This window comes from Corvus brachyrhynchos, unplaced genomic scaffold, assembly GCF_000691975.1.
Source record: "Corvus brachyrhynchos isolate BGI_N302 unplaced genomic scaffold, ASM69197v1 scaffold60, whole genome shotgun sequence".
NCBI classification, from domain to species: Eukaryota; Metazoa; Chordata; class Aves; order Passeriformes; family Corvidae; genus Corvus; species Corvus brachyrhynchos.
This window is the reverse complement of record NW_008236767.1, coordinates 4,741,655-4,761,288: the sequence shown is the minus strand read 5'-3', so window position 1 is coordinate 4,761,288 and position 19,634 is coordinate 4,741,655. Positions and strand designations below refer to the sequence as shown.

At 38.8% G+C, this 19,634-nt stretch overlaps 1 protein-coding gene across 1 annotated transcript in view; it reads left to right on the top strand.

The window, feature by feature from the left end:
• Window positions 1–19,634, top strand: part of ATP6V1H (ATPase H+ transporting V1 subunit H) — a 52,138-nt gene that overhangs the window by 23,525 nt on the left and 8,979 nt on the right. Inside the window, exons 9-13 of the mRNA XM_008644923.2 lie at window positions 927–1,119; window positions 4,162–4,340; window positions 5,122–5,247; window positions 7,402–7,503; window positions 13,402–13,515. Of these exons, the coding sequence (XP_008643145.1) occupies window positions 927–1,119; window positions 4,162–4,340; window positions 5,122–5,247; window positions 7,402–7,503; window positions 13,402–13,515 (714 nt within the window). The remainder of the gene's footprint in view (window positions 1–926; window positions 1,120–4,161; window positions 4,341–5,121; window positions 5,248–7,401; window positions 7,504–13,401; window positions 13,516–19,634) is intronic.

Genomic DNA, 19,634 nt, shown 5'->3' with positions numbered 1-19,634 from the left:
ACTTCTGCCATCCATGCCTCTATTGGGGATGGTTGGTACATGATTTGCACTTTAATGGCAGATACCCCTTTACACTGAAATGGAGAAAAGTCAGAATTACTAGTGAAGTAAAATTTCAAGTGATGTTCATATGTGTCAAGATGATACTACTGAAACCAAGGAAGCTTTTAAATCAAGTATTAAAGCATTACAATAAGCCTGTGTTTCACCATGTTTGAACTGGTCTTAAACTTGGTAAGAATGATTTTTGAATGTAGATTCTGTTTAAAATTTTAAATTGAGCTAGCTATTTCAGAATGGACCTGTAAATTGCTTACTAAATTTTCAAAACTTCAGCTTAACAAACCTTCTGCATGATGTCTTCTTGGAGATCTTGTGATACTATTTTTTTTCTACAGTACTTTGTATATTCGTATCTGTGATGATTTTCTGAGTACTCACTGTTAAATAATGAATACTTCAGCTCATTTCAGACACTCCTTGGACAAGTACAATTAAGGAAAGAAGTTCAATTTGTGTAGATTTGTTCTGTTTATTCCTTCTTAACTCTGAAGGAGCAGCTGTGTGTTTCTCTGTTTCTTCTAGAAGGACAAATAATGCTTTAAACATGCCAGTAGAAAAACCGTCTTGGTGCACCAGAAGATGGATACTGTACCACATCAGTTCACATGGGAAAAGCTGCTTTATGGCTCTAAGGCTAAGGAGAAAAAAACCATATCTTTAAAAGATGGCTTTCTGAACAAGCTGCTTGTACAGTGATAAATAGTCATGCAGATTACTGTGAAGTGTGTGTTGTGTATGCTCATCCTCAGCAGCTCTTTCCAATGAGTTCCTGTTACCATTTCTTTTAGTGTTTCAGATTGGAGCAATGCAACCAGTGTAATCATTATTTAAAAATTAAATGTGCGCTATGTCAATTTTCTTAGCATCATGGGCGTCTTGAGCAACAAATGCGGTTTTCAGCTCCAGTATCAGATGATTTTCTCTGTGTGGCTGCTGGCATTTAGCCCTCAAATGTGTGAATATCTTCGTCGGTACAATATTGTTCCCGTGCTGTCCGATATTCTTCAGGAATCTGTCAAAGAGAAAGTAACCAGAATCATCCTTGCAGCATTTCGGGTATGTATCTGTTGACTGCAGTCATGCTGTGCTTCTCTCACATATTCCTAGGTCTCAAAATGTTGCTGATGCACAGCTGTTTCTGGTGGACCATATCAATAAGCTGATTGGAAGCTTAATTCTCTGGGGTTTTTTTGGTTTTTCTTTTTGTAAACTTGAGTTTTGCTACAGGTAATAGACGTGCTATTACTAGTAATAGATATCTGTTACTCAATGCCTTCTTAAAATAAGGTTGCCTAAAAAAACCAATGTTAACACAGGCACTAATGGTTTCTCTTTCTTAATTCAAGGTTCTTTTTCCTACTGGTACTACTGTAAAACCCTGGAGCTACTAATAGCTGATAAATCTTACCTTATGAAGCTTTAATTAACAAAATATTATTTTGAATACATATGTTTGTCCCACTGAGAAATTATTTTTATCTACAAGTCCAAAAATCTTTTCTTGGTGGATCTGTAAACACAGATGAGAATACCCATATAGGAGTGATTAACTGACTTACTGTGTCTGCATTACCTGCAAATCACTGGTCCTATTTAAGATAATTAGGAATAACGGAGTACCTAGGCTTGATGTTTTCACTGTGACAGTACCATTTTGTGTTCATGGATGCTCCTAGTTTTATGTGCTTGCTTGTCAAGTCTTGTGAATAATACAGCATGCTATAACGACTTGTAGTCCTGTTTTAAAGCAACACTTGGTACCCTGAGAAGGAAATGTAGGTCTTGGAAGCTGTTGGTTTTCCTGGATGTGGACTGTGCTCCAATAGTAAATGAGTCAAGCAAGTCAGAATGGGGAGAGGGAAATTGTTGCTTACTGACTTACTGATTAGCAATGATAAGCTGTGTGAAGGTGCTTACTCTGTGTCTCTATCTGAAAACATCTGCCACTGAAAGATTTCTGGACAAGGCAGATCATAAGAATCTGCTGTTTGTCTTGTTGAAGGAGTACAGTGGTATGAGATGCTCGGTAGGAGCTATTCTTACAATATATTCTTACTACTCTTACTCTGTAGATGTTGTGTTCTTAAAGATCTTAATGTTAGGATTAAGCAGGGACATACAGCAAGACAGACTGGGAAAAAAAATTAAAAAGAGAAAAAGCTGAGAAGCTCAGCAGTCTATATCCAATTTCTTCCTATTCTGAGGTCATAAAAAGTAGGAGAAATAATTGCTAGTTCTTAGATTTACTGTGTTTTGCAGTAGGCAAAAGAGGAAGCAAAAATGAAGCTAAGATTTTTAAATAAAGGCTAAGAAAGAATAAGGTGTTTCTGTTACAGGCTATGGGGAGTGTAACTTAGCTGTTGCCTTTCTCCAACATTAAGGACTTATGTTGGCATGAAGATGAGTTGTTAACTGGCAGCCAGGAACATAACAGATTAGAAATTAGACATCAGAGTTGTGAGTTCTGAAGCAAAATTAAAATAGGTAGCAGAGGCAAAATAGTCCTTTTCTTGTGTGTGATGCCACAGTGTCAGTTTATGGGGGGGCGGGGAGGGAATTGCATGAAAGACTAGGCTTGATGATTCCCCAAATCTGTCTGTGCATTACTGAAGGTGCTCCGTGAGTCTTGGCAACTTGGATGTCTTCTCTACTACTTGATCTCTCCTAATTTTACCTATTTCACCTTTTTGTCAATTTAATTGCCTGAGGTATATAACTGCAAAATAATTTTTTCTATCAAGCAACAAGTATTGGGCACTCCTGTCTCTTTGAATCTACTACTTTCTCTACCTAATATTTTATCCCCTCATTTTCACGCTTTTATTGCCTTCTACGTCTGTTTCCTACCTAGAACTAGTTTTACACCTTAAGACTTCAGTTTTTATTACTGAACAGTTTACTGATCCATTCTGTATAGTCATGTGTTTGTGTTTTTACTTTGTTAACATATCCTTTCAAATTTACTATGAAAAGCTTGAGTATCTCACTGCTGTATGAGATAGATAATAATATTTGGAGTAACTTCCACATCTGCTTGCAATGATCTTAACTAGGAGTTCTTCGGAAGCTTTATCTACCTGCTCCTTGAACCTGTTGAATTTTCTTATTTAAGATTCATTATTTGTTCATTTACTGTCATTAGCTGTTTTAACTCTAAGTAAATTAGCATTACTTTCTGTGAATTACCTTTTAGTTCTCTTACTGAAATAGGAACTGGGGGTGGCTTTTTTTTTGCATGTTAAAGCTAATTGTATATGGGCATTAAAACCAGTAATATGACTTTTTTTTAGTTTGCAAGTTTTAAAATTGATTTGCAGTGTTCTGCCTCAGTAACTAATAGGATGTCTGATATCTAAGAAACCTTAAGTGTAATAGCTGTGTGACGAGAGTGATGCAGTCAAATTCCTTCTGTATAGTTTCACTGCTTATTTCTGGTAGATGTTAAGTCTTATTTACATGAACACATGTTCTGTTTGTTAAGGACTTTGTTTTTTATATGAGATTCGTGTTTCCAGCTTTATCAAAAAGTGCAGGCGGCCAGCTCTGATTGAAAAACATAATTGAAAGCTGATTAAATTGGGTAGAAATGTAATGAATAAATGACATTGGAACTTGACTATTGCATTCTGTGCTTGTAATTCCAATCTTACCAACAAGCTTCTGTTTGAATAAAAATGTCTAGTTGGAATATTCCCAAACTTGAAAAGAGCTGATCTAATCCAGATGGTAACTTTGAATTGGAAATAAGATTTCAGGTTATTTTTTGTTAAGGCTCTTTGCTTTATGCTATTGCTGCACAGAAAGCTAACATGATAATCCAAGATAAAAGTAGTTGTTTATGGTGGAGATTCTGGTATTTGGGATATAAACCTGCCCTTTTTCTTTGAATAGTCTTTGTAGTCACCTCAATTTCATGTGGAAAATATTCTAAACAGGTGGATTAGTACTTTGTAGTATTGAAGAGAGAGATTATTTCAGGAAGTGGTCAATTTTGTCATGTACTAAATTTAAAAGTTCCAGTAAGAATTTCTTAAAAATACTGCTTTGTTTCTAAGTAGTCTGTTCTTAAACAAAATACATACATCTTTACTTCCCTAGAATTTGTTAGAGAAATCTACTGAGAGAGAAACTCGCCAAGAATATGCTCTTGCCATGATTCAGTGTAAAGTTTTAAAGCAGCTAGAGAATTTGGATCAGCAGAAATATGATGATGAAGACATCAGTGAAGATATCAAATTTCTACTGGACAAGCTTGGTGAGAGTGTGCAGGACCTTAGGTATGCTTTGCAGTCTGCACTTAAAAATGCAGTTATATGAATGTTGGTAGAACTTTTTTATTTTTTAAGGCTAAAATACTTACAGAATTGTGATATGTAAATGCTATTTAGTAAGATAAAGCATACCGAGATGTCCTGGTTGTTAGTTTCCTATTGTCTGTCAGTATTTAGAGGCTAAATAGAAAATAAATCTTCACTTATGTATGTGATATTTGTAACTGATAATTTGTTAAAGGACTTGTAAAGGCTTTGACTTAAAGGATTTCCAGTCAAAACTGAAGACTACCTGATCAGAATAAGTTCTACTGTCCAGATTAACTCAAGTTTTTGCTAGTGTTTACCTAGTTCTTGCTCTTGTGCCTAAATTAAAGTGCATATTGTAGGTAGTGTCAAAGGTTTAAGTGGATGGAAGGTAAAGACTGGAATTCTTGGTTGAGGAAGGCAAAACATAAAAACCCAGCAAAAAAGCAAATTAAATTCCAAAATGTTGCATTTGTGTCTCTTAGGTTTTTCCTTTTTTTTTTTTTTTTTTTTTCTGGGAATAGTGTTTTGGGCTGGATAGAGGGGTATGGCTGGAAACAATTTTTTCTTCTTCCCTCGCATGCATTTTCTTACTTATAAAATGTTGAGACAGGAAACAATTCTCATACTCTGCAGAGCACTGACTTCCAAATACATCATAGCAATTTGAGCTCCATCTTTATTAGGGACAGGCTTGGGCATATGGTTCAATGTGTTCATAGAAGCTTGGCCAATATCTCATTTAGGTCTTATGTTGCAGCTCCTTTGATGAATACAGTTCTGAGCTCAAGTCAGGAAGACTGGAGTGGAGTCCTGTGCACAAGTCTGAGAAGTTTTGGCGGGAGAATGCTGTAAGACTAAATGAGAAGAATTATGAACTACTGAAGTGAGTCTTCAAGTCTTGAATCACATGATTTTTTAATACTTTCTGTGTTTACATGAAGCTGAATCTATCGTAGGTTTTACATTTTAACACAACGTAGTGTCAAGAATGAAAGCAAGTCAAAACATCCTGCTTATTTTAGAATGCCTAGTTTTTTCTGTTCAAAAGCAGAATTGTTTATTTGCTGGTCTGAATGTATTGATGATAGAGGGAATATCTCCAGCTTAACTTGCATGCAGGTTTGATTTGATTAGAAGTGTTTTTACTATATCTTAATCTTAGTTTGGTATTGTGTGGTGGTGTTGATTTGAGTAATGAACTCCTGTCTTGGATATTTGGGAGTTGAAAGTTGTGGTACTATTCCATTGAAAATTTGACTCAGTGCATTATGTTGCAATCTGTCTCTTTTGTGTTGGGACTAGGTTTGGAGTACATAGATTGTTAGATGAAGTGAATCTGAAGCTCATATTTTCTTTTGCAGTCAAGGAGTGGCGTATGAAACTGTTCTGAAATGATGCCTGGCTCTTAGTAGTCTCATGTTCATTGTCATTAACTGATAATAAATACATGGTGTTCTTTCAGTTCAGTGCTTGCTTCTAAGTGCCAGATCTAACAGAAATCAGGAGGTTGAGTGGAGCATGTGAGATGTTAGAAGGAATGGCAAGAGCAAGGTGATCCTGAGCTTTATGTGCATGTCGACTGCCATGACACCTCACCAAAAGTCTGATAAATTCTTCCCTGAGGGCATATTGCTGAATATGTAGGATTATACTTAACTATTTTAGATGCTGAAACTGCAGCATGAAGTTCATGTTGAAGCTTAGTATTTCCTGTAGGGATTACAATGTTTTGCTGTATTTATTTCTTCTTGTTCTGGGACTTAATTTATTGTGCTTGTGCTGCTACAGAGACAGTGATCTTCAATAGTTCTTTTAACACACCCCGAACTCTCAAAAAAAAACCCCCAAAAACTCAACACCACAACACCAAACCAAACAAACCAACCTACAAAAAAACCACCCACCCTCTGCCACAACATGATGTGGAGATTCTTGCATCTCAGAACTTCGTTTTTTGCATTGTAAGGCATTTGACAGACAACACTTGCTTTAAGCCATATAAATTTATTTTCCTTATCTGCCTGTTTATTAGTTTTCTAAATCTAATACTCTTACACTGCTGTTAAACAGAATTGTTTTTGTGCCTTCTGCTACTATTGCCTACTTTGATGGCGGACTTGTATTTTGTTTAACAATATTGTATAGATCTTTGGTGTCATCTGATTAGTGTTATGGTTCAAGTTCCTGCTTCCTCTTTGTGTTGAAAGGTTCTTTTCATTTGAGAAGTGCTTTTTCTGTCACTTTCTGGCTTCTAGGGAGGCAGTGGCTGTGGTAATTTAATTTTACCAGGATGTCCTTTTTTTAATTCCAGTTGAATTTTTCAGCTTGTTTCTGACTTTCTCTGATTAGAACACATTTTTCATCTCACTAGGTATAGAATAATCTAATTTTCCAGTGATCTGTATGTTTAACCTTTTCAACTGTGCCTAACCTTCATAATCTGTGTCATTTCCCCCCCTTCTCACTACTGGCTAGAGAACAGTGTTACTTGCAGCTGTTTTCCACTAAAGGTGGTTTAACTACTTAATTAAAATGCAGACAGTTGAGAAGCGGTTTTCTACTTCTTACAGGTCTGTGTTTCTGTGCATGCTAAGAAAATAACATGTGGCACTGAGGTAATTTACAATCAGTATAGTTTTCATCTTCTTTGTCTTTGAGTTCAGACAGAGCTGCTTTTTAATGCAGCTTATCTAGAACTCAGAACTGTTGGTCTTGAAGCCAAAGTATAAAAAAAGGAGAGATTTTGTAATCCTTGGTTATAGGTATTTGTGCATGTACCTTGCTAAACTGACTCTAGTGAATACTTTAAATAATTCTGTTAATTAGGGCAGGTTGTTGGTTTCATTAAGTACAACTGCATGTTTGGAAAAAGTTCTAGCTTTACTTTTTGGGTGACTTGTAAAGCATTTTTATGCTTATGGGCTTTGTTATTTTAAGTTATTACTGATTAAAACCCCCTCACAGATAAGAAAACAAAAACAAAAAAATAAAAACCAACCCAAAACCTGGGACTTGATTGTTTCAAATTCTTTCCTAGAATCCTGACAAAACTTCTGGAGGTTTCTGATGATCCACAGGTGCTGGCTGTAGCTGCTCATGACGTGGGAGAATATGTACGGCACTATCCCCGTGGGAAACGGTAGGAAAATGCCAGTATGTTGTTATTCTAGAGAGTACCTGGAGTATGTACTATGCCTGTGGCTTTTTTTGCTTATTTATATTAAAATATGCTACAAAGGGACTTCAGGTTATGCTTAAGTTTTATTCACTGGGAAGGTGAGAAAGCACAAACTAGATCAGATGAGAAAATGCAAACTGGATCTTTGACTTAATGTATTTCAGTGTCTCTTAACTTTGAAGGGAACCAGTGTTTAGAGCAAGTATTGAATACAATGTTTAGACTAAAGCAGAAGCCAGGCACCAGAAGAAATTGAAAGAACTACCAAGAGTTTATCAACATACAATTTTGCCTCTCTGTTGTGACTAACTGGACTGTAATTATTGGACTTAGGGTAGACATGGACTATTCCAACGATGATAAAGACTCTTTCGTGACTTAAGACTACAGAGAAGTTTTTTCCACAAACAGTTGCTATTGTCATTTCAGTGATGCACAGATTCGGTTGTCACTCTGCCATTTAAGCATGTTTTAGCTACACAGATACACATTTTGGTGAAAGTGTTCATGTTCATTATAAACCCAAATCCTGTTGAAATCCACACAGACATTGCTATATTTTCCTGCTTTTAAAACCTGCTAGCAAAGATGTTTACTGAATAATTGCACCTCTGAGGCAGAGACCACTGAAGCAGAAAGAAGCCTTTGGTTTTTGCAGGAATCTGGCTCATCACTCACACTGGGGGACATGTGACTTAATTTTTGTAGCAAGGAAGAGGTCTGTTCCTGGTTTCTGGTTAGGGTTTAATGGATGTCATGGTTTAACCCCAGCTGGCAATTCAGGTCCATACAGCCACTTGCTCTCTCCCCACAGCAGAATGGGGGAGAAATAGAAGAAAAGTGAGAAAATTTGTGGTTTGAGATAAAGACAATTTAATACGTAAAGCAAAACAGGGAATTAATTCACTGCTTCCCACGAGCAGGCAGGTGTTCAGCCATCCCAGGGAAAGCAGGGCTCCATCATGCATAATGGGTACTTGGAAAGATAAACACCATGGCTTTCAATGATCCCCCCTTCCTTCTTCTTCTTCCAGTTTTATATGCTGAGCATGATGCCATATGGTATAGAATATCCCTTTGGTCAACTGGGGTGAGCTGCAATGGCTGTGTCCTGTCCCAAGTCTTCGTGCAGCCCCAGCCCCCTCGCTGGTGGGGTGAGGAGCAGAAAAGGCCATGATGCAGTGCAAATGCTGCTCAGCAATGATGAAATCAACAGTGGTTTTAGTACAAAGAGGAAAATTAACTACCTCAGCTAAAACCAGCTCAATAGATGAGAATGGCCTTCTAGCCTTGCTGGGAATTTCATGAACACTTCTTGTGTAGACTGCTGTCTTGACAGCAGTAGAATCATGGACAACACACTGAAACTTCAGGCTGTACATATGCTAGGAAGACTTGTTGATTCCAGAAATACTCACAGCCCTTATAGTCTTGTCAGCTGCTTGAACTGAAATGGTATTTGGAAGAGAGGCAAGATATCCTTCAGTAAGGTGGAAACTAATAGTGCTGCCTGCAAATGGCAAAGCTGGAGGACTGACTAATACTGGTTGTTCTTGCTTTAAGCTGCTCTTTGTATGGAATCATTTTATTATGTGTTTGCTTTAATCTTTAAACAGCTTGCATGCATTTACCTGAATGTTTAGGCTAGTATGGCCATGCAGTTGCTGGACCAAAGCTATTGGTGGAAAACAGGACCTGTAGCTGGAAAATGTATAGCTCTTAGGACCACAGCTCCACTCAGCTCCCAGGCTGTTAAGCCCATTCAGCAATGTGCCAGACTTCAAAAGGAGTGGTCATCAGCAAATAAGAAGTGTCCTCGATACTGTTCTAACCCATGTTCTTACCTCAAATTCTTACACTTTAGCTGCTGCTTGCAGACTTGGCTTATTTAGCTTTCTGTTCCAATGAACAAACTGAAATGCCTCAATCTCTTTCTTCTAAAGAATTTCTTTTGTAATCCAGTGTATTCTTACCAAATATGACTTCAGCAATTTTGGAACTAACTAAAACCTTAAAATACCTATGGATTATGTGTCAGTTCCAGCATAATAGTCAATTTCTTACGTTTTTTGATACAGAGTCGTGTACTTCTCCCATGCGTGGTCGGTATTTCACACTCTCATTGTATGACTCACTTTAAGAATGGATACTGTTTCTTGGTTTAGAAGAGTAGAAGAATTCAGGTGTCAAAAGAATACTTTTGTTTCCATTAAGCGTTTATTGTCAACTCTTAACTGGATCATCGTTTAGCCTTTGAAGGTTGCGGAGATGAAGTGGAACCTAAAACTACTTGACTTTACTTGCTGCACACAGCAGAGACCTAGAGTTACACCTCTGGCTAATCTTTCCCTCTGTCTGACAAAAGAAAATGTTTGTTAAACTAAGACTGCGTTTTTGCATGGCTGTTCTCTAACGCTTAAGTAATTATAAGTTGCTTTTAACATTACACATTGTGGACCAAATTGTCAAGACAATAGCACTGTGAGCTTCTCGTGAGGCTCACCAAGATGCATTTTCTGAAAGTGTAACTGCAGAAATAAAGTATGGCTAGCCAGATCACTGTGGAAAGCCTAATTAATTCCGCTTTTGTAAGGGTTTTATCTTTGCTAGTCAATTTTTCCCAGTTTTCTAATACTTAAACTTAAAGGCAAGTTCTGTGGTATTTCATTCCCCATACGAGAAATATTACAGCCCATGGTTTTATGCTTATAAACAGAAAATTCACAAAAATAAAGCAAAGCGATCTAAAAACACTATTAAGCAAAGAGAGAAAACTAGAGAAGATAGGATTCGAACTCAAAACCCCAGGGTTTATAAACTGTGGCTGGAAATAGGTTTCAAGCCTCCCAGCCGCAGTGCCACCTGCCTGTGTGCCAAAGGGTGTTGGCTGGATACAAGCTAGCAACAAACCAACAGAGGGAAAATTAAATTCCTTGGAACTCTCACACAAGTTCCCTGACAAGCTCTCACTAGCTGCCAAGCTAACAAAAAGGGGAAACACCAAATGAAATCCCCCCTCTCCCCCCCGGACTCTTTGGACTGCTGCAACTGCCCCCCCGGTGCTGGCAAGGAGGGGGAGCTGAGCTGGATCTTTCTGAGTCCCAGAGGATTTTCAGAAGCCTCGTTGTCCTATCTGGGTGCCAAAGAACTGATGCCTGAAGAGGCCTCCTAGAAACAGAGACTAGACAGGAGTAAGGGAATAAAAGTAGGTATTTACTTGAAAGGCCTTCAAAGGTACACCCTGGGGAGCCAGAGGCTTTTGCCAAGATGAACCCCAAGATGGATGACAGGTCACGAGTTCTTCACACTTTTATAAGTTTGGTTCATTTGCATATCAGGGTTAATTCTCCAATTAAAGCTTCAGTTTAATGATGTAATTCCCATCAGCTTATCCCCCCTCTCAAAGGCTTTTGGTTTATATTTTTTGAGCCTAGGACAGTCTGGGTGTCCTTGAAGAACAGGCCCAGAGAGGCTTTGTTATGTTTACCTAGCACAAGAGAGCAGAAATTAACAGGCTACAAGAAACTTCAGAGTTACACACCAAGCAGTACAGAATATGAAAAATATAAGTTAAAACCTAAGGCATCAGTGCTGGTGCTTCCTGTCACTGAAAATAAAGGCAGGCCTCCAGCACACCTTCCATGTGGCCCAAGGGTTATTGCTATGTACTACCAACACTTTGAATTTCTTGAATGCTAGGAACGTGGGCTTTGTGTTTGACATGTAGTAAAGATGGAGACCTAGAGCCATTCTCTTCCCTAGCTTATGATTTAGAAAAAAAACTTGCATTCCCTTTTTCACCCTGGCCTGCTTTCAGATATGTAGTGTGGATTTTATATTTGTTTTCTGCTATAACAGTCTAAATTGTACTCCTTTGTCTTTATCTTGTGTCTTCTTTCTCCCTTTAAATGGGTCGTGTTAAAACGTGGATCTTAAGCATCCAGAAACTTTTTTGAAATGCCACTCTCTTGGCTTAGTGCAGTGGTGTAATGGGGAACAGTCACTGCAGATGATGTGCACACATAACTGTTCCACTGGGCTCTATTACTGCTGTAAAGTAAGCAGCAGTTGAGGAGAGGGGAAACTAAATGTAGTGTTTTGGACAAATTTGGAACTTGCAGGAATAGGATTCACTGCGAACCTTCTTCACTGTTTAGACCTTTGGGTTGAAAACCCATGGCTGGGAAGTGATTTGTACCTGTAGGCAGCATTATGCAAGAATGATAATGCTGTTCTTTGACTCTTCATGTTCTCAGCCATAATTTCAGTGATGTATTGTCATCTAAAAGAGCCTATTACCATTTGTGATTATAGGCTTTTAGCTTTTCATTTTGGTTCTTGCATTCTTCCAGCATAAGGAAACTTTTGAGTTTAATGCCTTTTTCACATCCTTTCAATTCCTGAAAATCCATTGTTTTAAGTCAGTCCTATAATAAAGACAAAAATACAGTATTTCATACTCTTGCCTTTGTGTGCAGTGGTTTTATATTTAACTCATTAAAAATGTGAGGCAGTATAAGGCAGGCATAAAGGTTTTTTGAATCTGTTACATTACTAATAACGTCTTGAATTCTTGGCAAGGATTTTCCAGCTTGAAACAATTGCATTTTTCTGAATCCATTCCTTTTTTTTCCTGCTTTATGAAACAAATGTTTTAATATTATTGGGAAATAATATTCCCTGTGGTCTTAAGGATGGTTTTAACTGAGTTATAAAGTGAAATTGAAAATTCTTTTTTTCATCTCCATGCTGTCTTTATACCTGTTCTGCAAAAATCCATTATGTTGTGCAGCAGCAATGTGTTAATCTGGCTATGAAAAGAGCAGTACTACATGCAGATAGCTCATGCAAGCTTAGAATGGCAGGACAGCATTAAGTTAAGCCTAAAGCAAGTGATAGTGTCTTCACAGAATTCTATGTTTAACTACTAAGTGACCTGTGAGAGAACTGATGTGAAACAAACATGTAAGTCAGTGAGTAAATCAGCTTATATATTCCTTGCAAATTCTCTCCAAACTTACTGTTATGATAGGCTGAAATGCTGCGTGTGAAGTCATCTGGATGGTGGTATTTTTTCAGGTTTTAAGTGTGTTGCCTTCCACTGTTTTTATTAAGAAATAATATATTCATGACATGCAATACAGGGTTTCATCAGTATTTCATAGGGGATTTGGTATAGCTGTTAAAAAGCTATGGCTGACTCTGGTGGTGAAGTTTGTAGTGAAGGATGCAGCTGAAGCATATACTGTTCTGGGAATTGTACCTTAACAGCCAGTTCTGCATCTTGTGCAGGAATAGCTATAGCTCTAGTATAGTTTGAATGTCAAAAAACACTATATGTATGAGGTGGGTGATTTAGTAGGTGTTGGTGTGATTACAACCATTTTTCTTTATTAGACAGTGCCAGAAGAGATTGGGGTTTTATTCTTGCAAAGAATGGAGTGACTGGTTATGATCCATTTAAGGGGGGGAGGGCACTACCTCTCCTACCTAATAATTGATAATGCTATACCCTGCCAACCCTTTTAGAGAGATGGATAAAGTAAACAATCCTCTCTGAAAAGGGTTCTTTTCTTGATTATTTATTTCAAAGTTGCAAACAGGAGTCCAGTAGAAACACTTTCTGATGTTGCTAATTCTTAAAAAAAAATTTTTTTTAAAAATCAGTAGTTAATAGGAGATGTTACAAATATAGATTATGTCAGGTGAGATGTGTATCTTGGGAAATAAATACTTTAATAAAATAAATATGAATATAATTTAAACTTGCCTTGACTGTGAAGAGGTTGGATAGGATAGCTACCCAGAATTTAAAGTAGTCCAAAACGTTAAAAAACTTGCTCCTCTCCTGTTTTTCAGAGTGATTGAACAACTTGGTGGTAAGCAGCTGGTCATGAACCACATGCATCACGAAGACCAGCAAGTTCGTTATAATGCACTACTGGCTGTGCAGAAGCTGATGGTTCACAATTGGTATGTGAAGATTATTTAACTTGCTGCTAACAGTGTGAAATCTTTGGTGTGGAGAGAGGATTCAAGACCGTAGATTTCTTTTAGGGGAAAAATAACATTTTTATGTGGTAAGACAGCAGTTTTTAAACAACAGATCAGTATTATGCTGATGGTAAGAGCTTAGTAGTTCTGTGTATTTTGGAAGCAGTTGAATTGAGTAGCTTTACCTTACATGGTTGAATGTTTTACAAGTAAATCACTTGAACAATGTATTTTAGCTTAGGATGGGTATTAGGAAAAGGTTTTTCACCCAGAGGGTGGTTGAGCACTGGAACAGGCTCCCCAGGAGAGTGGTCACAGCACCAGCCTGACAGAGTTCAAGAAGTGTTTGGACGATGCTCTCAGACAAATGGTGTGGCTCTTGGGCTTGCCCTGTGCAGGGCCAGGAGCTGGACTCGATGATTCTTGTGGCTCCTTATCCAACTCAGGATATTCTATAATGATTCTATGAATTTATTGGAACTGCTTGTGGAATAGCAGAAGTCCGTGTGCCAGTTGGTTAGATGAAGTTGCGAGTCACATGCTGGTACCTCTTTCATCAATCACTGAGAATAGGATTTGAATTGAGGTGTTTCTTTCATTGTTTGTTGAGTAGTTCTGTAATAACCCTGAAGTCTTGGCAAGTTCTGCCACAGAACTTGCTGGTGGGTGATGCTGCCTTTCCAACAGAACACACAACCCTGTAGGGAAGCATTGAAGGGCTGAAGCTCTGACAAACTTCAGCTTTCATGGAGCCACGTTGTATAAGTTGCCAAACTAATTAGGAATGCTAAGCATGAAGCATGGAGAGTTAAGAAAACTAATTAGGAGCTTTTAATCTGATTATTAATTATGAGTGCACCAGAGCTCATATTTTCATTTTGGCATTGCCTTAAAGGAAGATAAAATACAGCAATACATCTGAGAATATTGGAACATAAGTGTTGGGATACAAAAAACTAATTTAATTTTGAATTTAAACAACCTTTTATTTCTGACAAGCTTAGTGCTTGGACATATCTATAACTTCTGTCAGTTTTCTCTCCTATGACAGAATGTGATCTTTTTGAAAGGCTGAGTACGGATGATGCCAGCAGTGTGAAAGTGGTAGGGGAACAAGGTCTACCAAGCACCTTCTGAAAGGTTAAGTCACCTCCTTGCTTGTCAACTCAACAGGCTGGTTGAGTTGACAAAAAGCTCCCACTGTCTCTCTCTGCAGTGTGTCTTAGGTAAAACAAAGCTAATTTTCTCCCTTTCCTTCTGAAGAATATGGGTTTTAAGGTTTTAACTCTCATGCATGTTACATTCATTTTATCATACTCTCTCCCTCTCACATACTGTGGGAACCTTCTATAACAGAGAAACACATGTTTAAATACCCTACTATGAAAAATCCAGCTAATACTCTCAACCTGTAAGGAGCACTTTGATAAATAACATGGAAATTCTGAGTGTGTGGAGACTAAATGCATGGTCATGTGCAACCTAATTTTTGGTCATTATTGTATATTATGTTCTACCCTGCTTCTCAGTTTAATACATTTCTCACTATGCTGTTCTGATATATTTGAAACATTGAGTATCACAAACCAGCTGTAACTAAATAGAGATTACAGCATGGAAAGTTTAGTTACTGATAGTGCCTTCTGCAGTAGGGACAGGTTTTATTTCATGTGTGTTCTGATGTCTTCAAAATCTGCTAGTAAGACCTTTGGTCTTTCTCCAGCACAAACCTCACTGGTACTAAAAGTTTTCCTGAATGCCAAACCTGGCTTTTTCTCACTTTCAGTGTGAGAATCCTACTTGCAAAAACATCTGGTCTTCTAGGTTTGCTTTGGTTTTTTAATGGTATGAACGTTTCTGTGCCTGCTTTTCACAGTTTGTGAACCTTTAGGCTTGAGCCTGAGAGAGAGATGGCAAAACTGCCTAGTTTCAGCTCTTCAGAGGTGTCAGTAAAAAGGATCTGTGTAAGTTAATGCCACTTCCAGATTCATACTATCATCTCTGTAGGGAGTGTTTTCTTGTTTAATTCATAGTGGAACAAGCTTCTGGACCACGTTGTCCTTGGCTCCTATTTGCCAAAGTAGTGTTCCCCCTGGCATGGACTTACAGCTTAAGCTAAGGAAATGACACACTGTATGTGGGATGCTAGATCTGTCTTTGTGTAGATCTGGCTTTTGATGAGTGTCAGGAGCTCTTCTGTTTCATTGCTGTCTCTTCTCATCACACAAGTTGAGTCCCCTGATGGCTGCACACTGTGGTTGAAGTGCCCACTTACTAAGCTTTGCTTTGTTATAAGGTGCAACTTGGAGGTTTTGCTTACCTTGCTCTTCAAAGCTGGGGAAACAATAAACGTTTTTCCTCTTGCTTCCACTTATTCTGGTATTAGAGTTACTTCACTCAAAGCAATTGTGTTTTTTTCCTTGAATTTAATTGGCACAGAACAGCTCAGCATTACTGTCTGTGACACGTGTGACAGGTAGTCAGGCTTTCCCTGAAGGCTGACTGAGAGAGGGATTAGAAAATAAAGCTTTGCTCTGCCACACTGAGGCTTGGTGCAAGTGCTGTGCCTGGAGCCAGCACAGTAAGCAAAACTTGTGGTCCTTGAGTTGAGGGAGTGCCATGAGGCAGCTGAAGTGGCATTCTGCCTAAAACACAGCTGTATCATTCGACTGTTAACTCAACTTAGAGACAATTAACTCCTAAGTAATTTGAGCAGTTCATTACAGGCTGCTCAACTGGCTTTCCCTTAGGGGTTTTAAAGTCAGGGGTAAATGGGGGGAAATCAGATTGACAGGCATTCTCGTAAATGGTGAAGCTGTGTTGGCAAAAGCAGTAACTGCTGTCAGCTTTTCAGATGAGATAAGTTCAAGTGAAATATTCCAGATACATTTGCATGTTAAATGATCATGCACTTGATGAATCGAGGAGCAAAATTGTCTTTTTAGCATCACTTACTGCATATACATGGGAATTAATCCTGAGTTTCAATCTGACTTTAACTGTGTTAGTCATGGCATCCCCTGCTGATAGTAAGAACTTGTGTAGTGGGTTGACCCTGGGTCGACACACCCACCAAAGCAGCTCTATTGCTCCCCTCCATGGCTGGACAGGGGAGAGAAAACCCAACGAAGGATTCCTGAGCTGAGATAAGGACCAGGAGATACCACTCACCAAATACTGTCACAGGCAAAACAGGCTCCAGTTAGAGATATTAACTGAACTTATTACTAACAAAACCAGGGCAGGATAATGAGAAGTAATTAAGAGCTTAAAAACACCTTCTCTCCACCTCTCCCTCCTTCCCAGCTCTACCTCCTCCCCCAGGGGCACAGGGAGACAGAATGGGGGTTATGGCCAGTTCATCAGACATTGTTTTCTCCCACTGGTTAGGGAGAGGAGTCCTTCCCTTGCTCCATGATGGGGTCCCTACCATGGGAGATAGTTCTCCATTAACTTCTCCAACGTGAGTCCATCCCACAGGCAACAGCTCTCCTGAAACTACTGCAGTGTGGGTCGCTCTTCTGAGGGGTGCAGTCCTTCAAGGACAGGCTGCTCCAGCGTGGGTCCCTCCACAGAGTCACAAGTCCTACCAGGAAACCTGCAACGGTGTGGGTTCCTCTCTCCATGGGTCTGCAGGTCCCTGTCAGGACCCAGCTCCAGCACAGGCTTCCCGTGGGGTCACAACCTCTTCTCAGACATGCACCTGCTCAGGCATGGGGCTCCTGACCTCCTGCTTGATACCAACAGGAAGAGTATGAGTGTGTTGGCAGGTGCTAAACAGTGGGAGTTAGGATGTATCACTTAAGCATGATCAAGTGTAGTATGGAAGTGGAATTCATAAACAGCATACTGAATGAAGCAACAAATGGGACAAGCTTTGAATATGCAACAGGTTCATACATGATTTTCCAAATGCACATCCCAGACAAAATTACTTGCTTTCCATCTTTTAAAATGAGGAGTTCTGCAGAGAGAGAGTAAAAAATCTGAAACTGCCCACGATATGCAATATGCTATATTTAGAAGCTGTTATTCTATAGATAGCTTCTGTACAATGCCTGCATTTGGGACTGAGAAGTGAAAGGTGTAGTGATAGTTACCTGGCAGCCACGAAGTTTGCACCCACCCCCACCCCTTATTTTTTCCCCCATCCCAACACTGAAGTGTGTGCTTAATAGAGTAGTAGGCTTAAATCTAGGGAACAATACCTACAGGACAGTGACCTCCATTATACTTATTTATCCTGGTTCTTAGCCTTCATCATCGATACAATTCCATTGCAGTAGTTAACAGAAATTAACAAAGTGAAAAGTTTCAGAAGATAGTGTCTCTGATAAAAGTCAATATTTTTTAAGAGAACACTTCCTAGCTAGAATGAGACAAGTTAGGCAAAAATCCAGTTAGTTGCAGGCATAGTTTATACCTAGTGGAGTGTTCCATCTTTTTATTTGCACATAAATATGTATTCTTGAAAAGCTTCATTCCATATAGGTGTAGGGGCTGTGGTTTTTATTGGGCATGTGCTCTCTGGGATTCACACTGTGCTCATGTTTTCTGTCATGAGATCTGTACTCTTTGCAAAATATTTCTAGAGCTTGTATTAGCATGGAAAATATCAGACATTCTGCTCAGTTTGCATTTTCTTTTCTCAAAGAAATTGCTCATTTTCATGAACTATGCTGAAAAACATGTCACCAAAGAAGTAACTATTTGATGATTTACTTCTGGTTAGTGTTCTTTAAAAATTTGATTTCCTGATAGGAAAATTCAGTTTGACACTATTTATATTGGTCATTCTTACATATAAAATTCTTAAGTGTTGTAAGCAACAAAATTCTTTGTGGTAACTAAATCTTCCGATTAAATATAAAACCATTTTCAAACCACATTGCATGGTTTAGTCAAATGGGTTTTTTAAATTCAAGGAATGGCTCTGCGTAAATGTTAGCTCATAGTGCATCTTATATGTGAAAAATGGCTTGTGCTTTGTCTCCCTAATAGAAAGGCACATATTGAATTGGATTTCACAGTCTATTTTCTTTTAAAATCAAATGCTTAAGTAACAGCTGTGTTATAAGAGCTCATTGATCTGCTGTTTCTTCATAGCTTGTATGTGAAGTTCTGAACTGGGAGTCTAGAATAACCCTTTCAAAAGAAATTGAACAAAACCGGGGAAACTGCTGAGGGGAAAGGAGGTTCTTGCAGTGTCTCAGTTTGAAGACTCATGTTAATGCTGCATTTCATGTCATAAGGAGGGCTTTAAACCATGCTATGAGTAATGCTTTCAGTAATCAGGAGATTATCTGTAGATTGTCTATTAATATTATTGCATTCAGCTGAAGACAAGACTCCCTTTGGAAACACAAAGCACTTTTCATGTAATGTTCATAATCCTTCTGTACAACCATTCAGACTGTTTAGTTTTAATGTGCACATCAGAATGCTGAGCATCTCTTTACTGTGAATAATTAAGTGGAAACAATGTCCTAGATTTTGTTTCTCTTAACAGTTGGCTTTCATTCTATTTGTTTGTATGAAGTGGAATCTGTTAAACTAAATATTGAGAATTGCAGAGATCTTTGCAGTATCTCTTTTGTCTTGAGATTCACAGACACATTTATAGGTCAAGGAGATACATGGTGAAAATCACCATTGTTCCACTGAAAAAGATAATTTACAAAAATAGTACTGTCCCTGCCCAGCTCTGTGGGGTCCCGCCTGCCCCCACAGACGCACGGGTGGGTTCAGTGTTACAGTCGGTAGCAGGGAGTCGAGAAGGGCCTTTGCCTGCGTTCCAGCAGGAGCATTCACTGCTGCTACACTGTCAAAGGGTGCAGAGGCAAATAGGAACATGACCCCGAAGCTCAGAGTTTTATCTGGGGGTGGGGAAAAGGCGGGACTAGGGAACGGGGGGGCAATGGGGAAGCCCTGGGGGAGTGACGAGGGGTAGAGGCTGACAGCCAACCAGGGAATCCAAACTGGGGTAGATTCACATAACAGAACAAGCATCCTGGGGGAAGCCTTTTTGGTCACCCTAATATAAAGTGGTTCTTGTGGTACTAGGGACTCGTCTTACTGAGAACTCTCTGTCCCTTGTA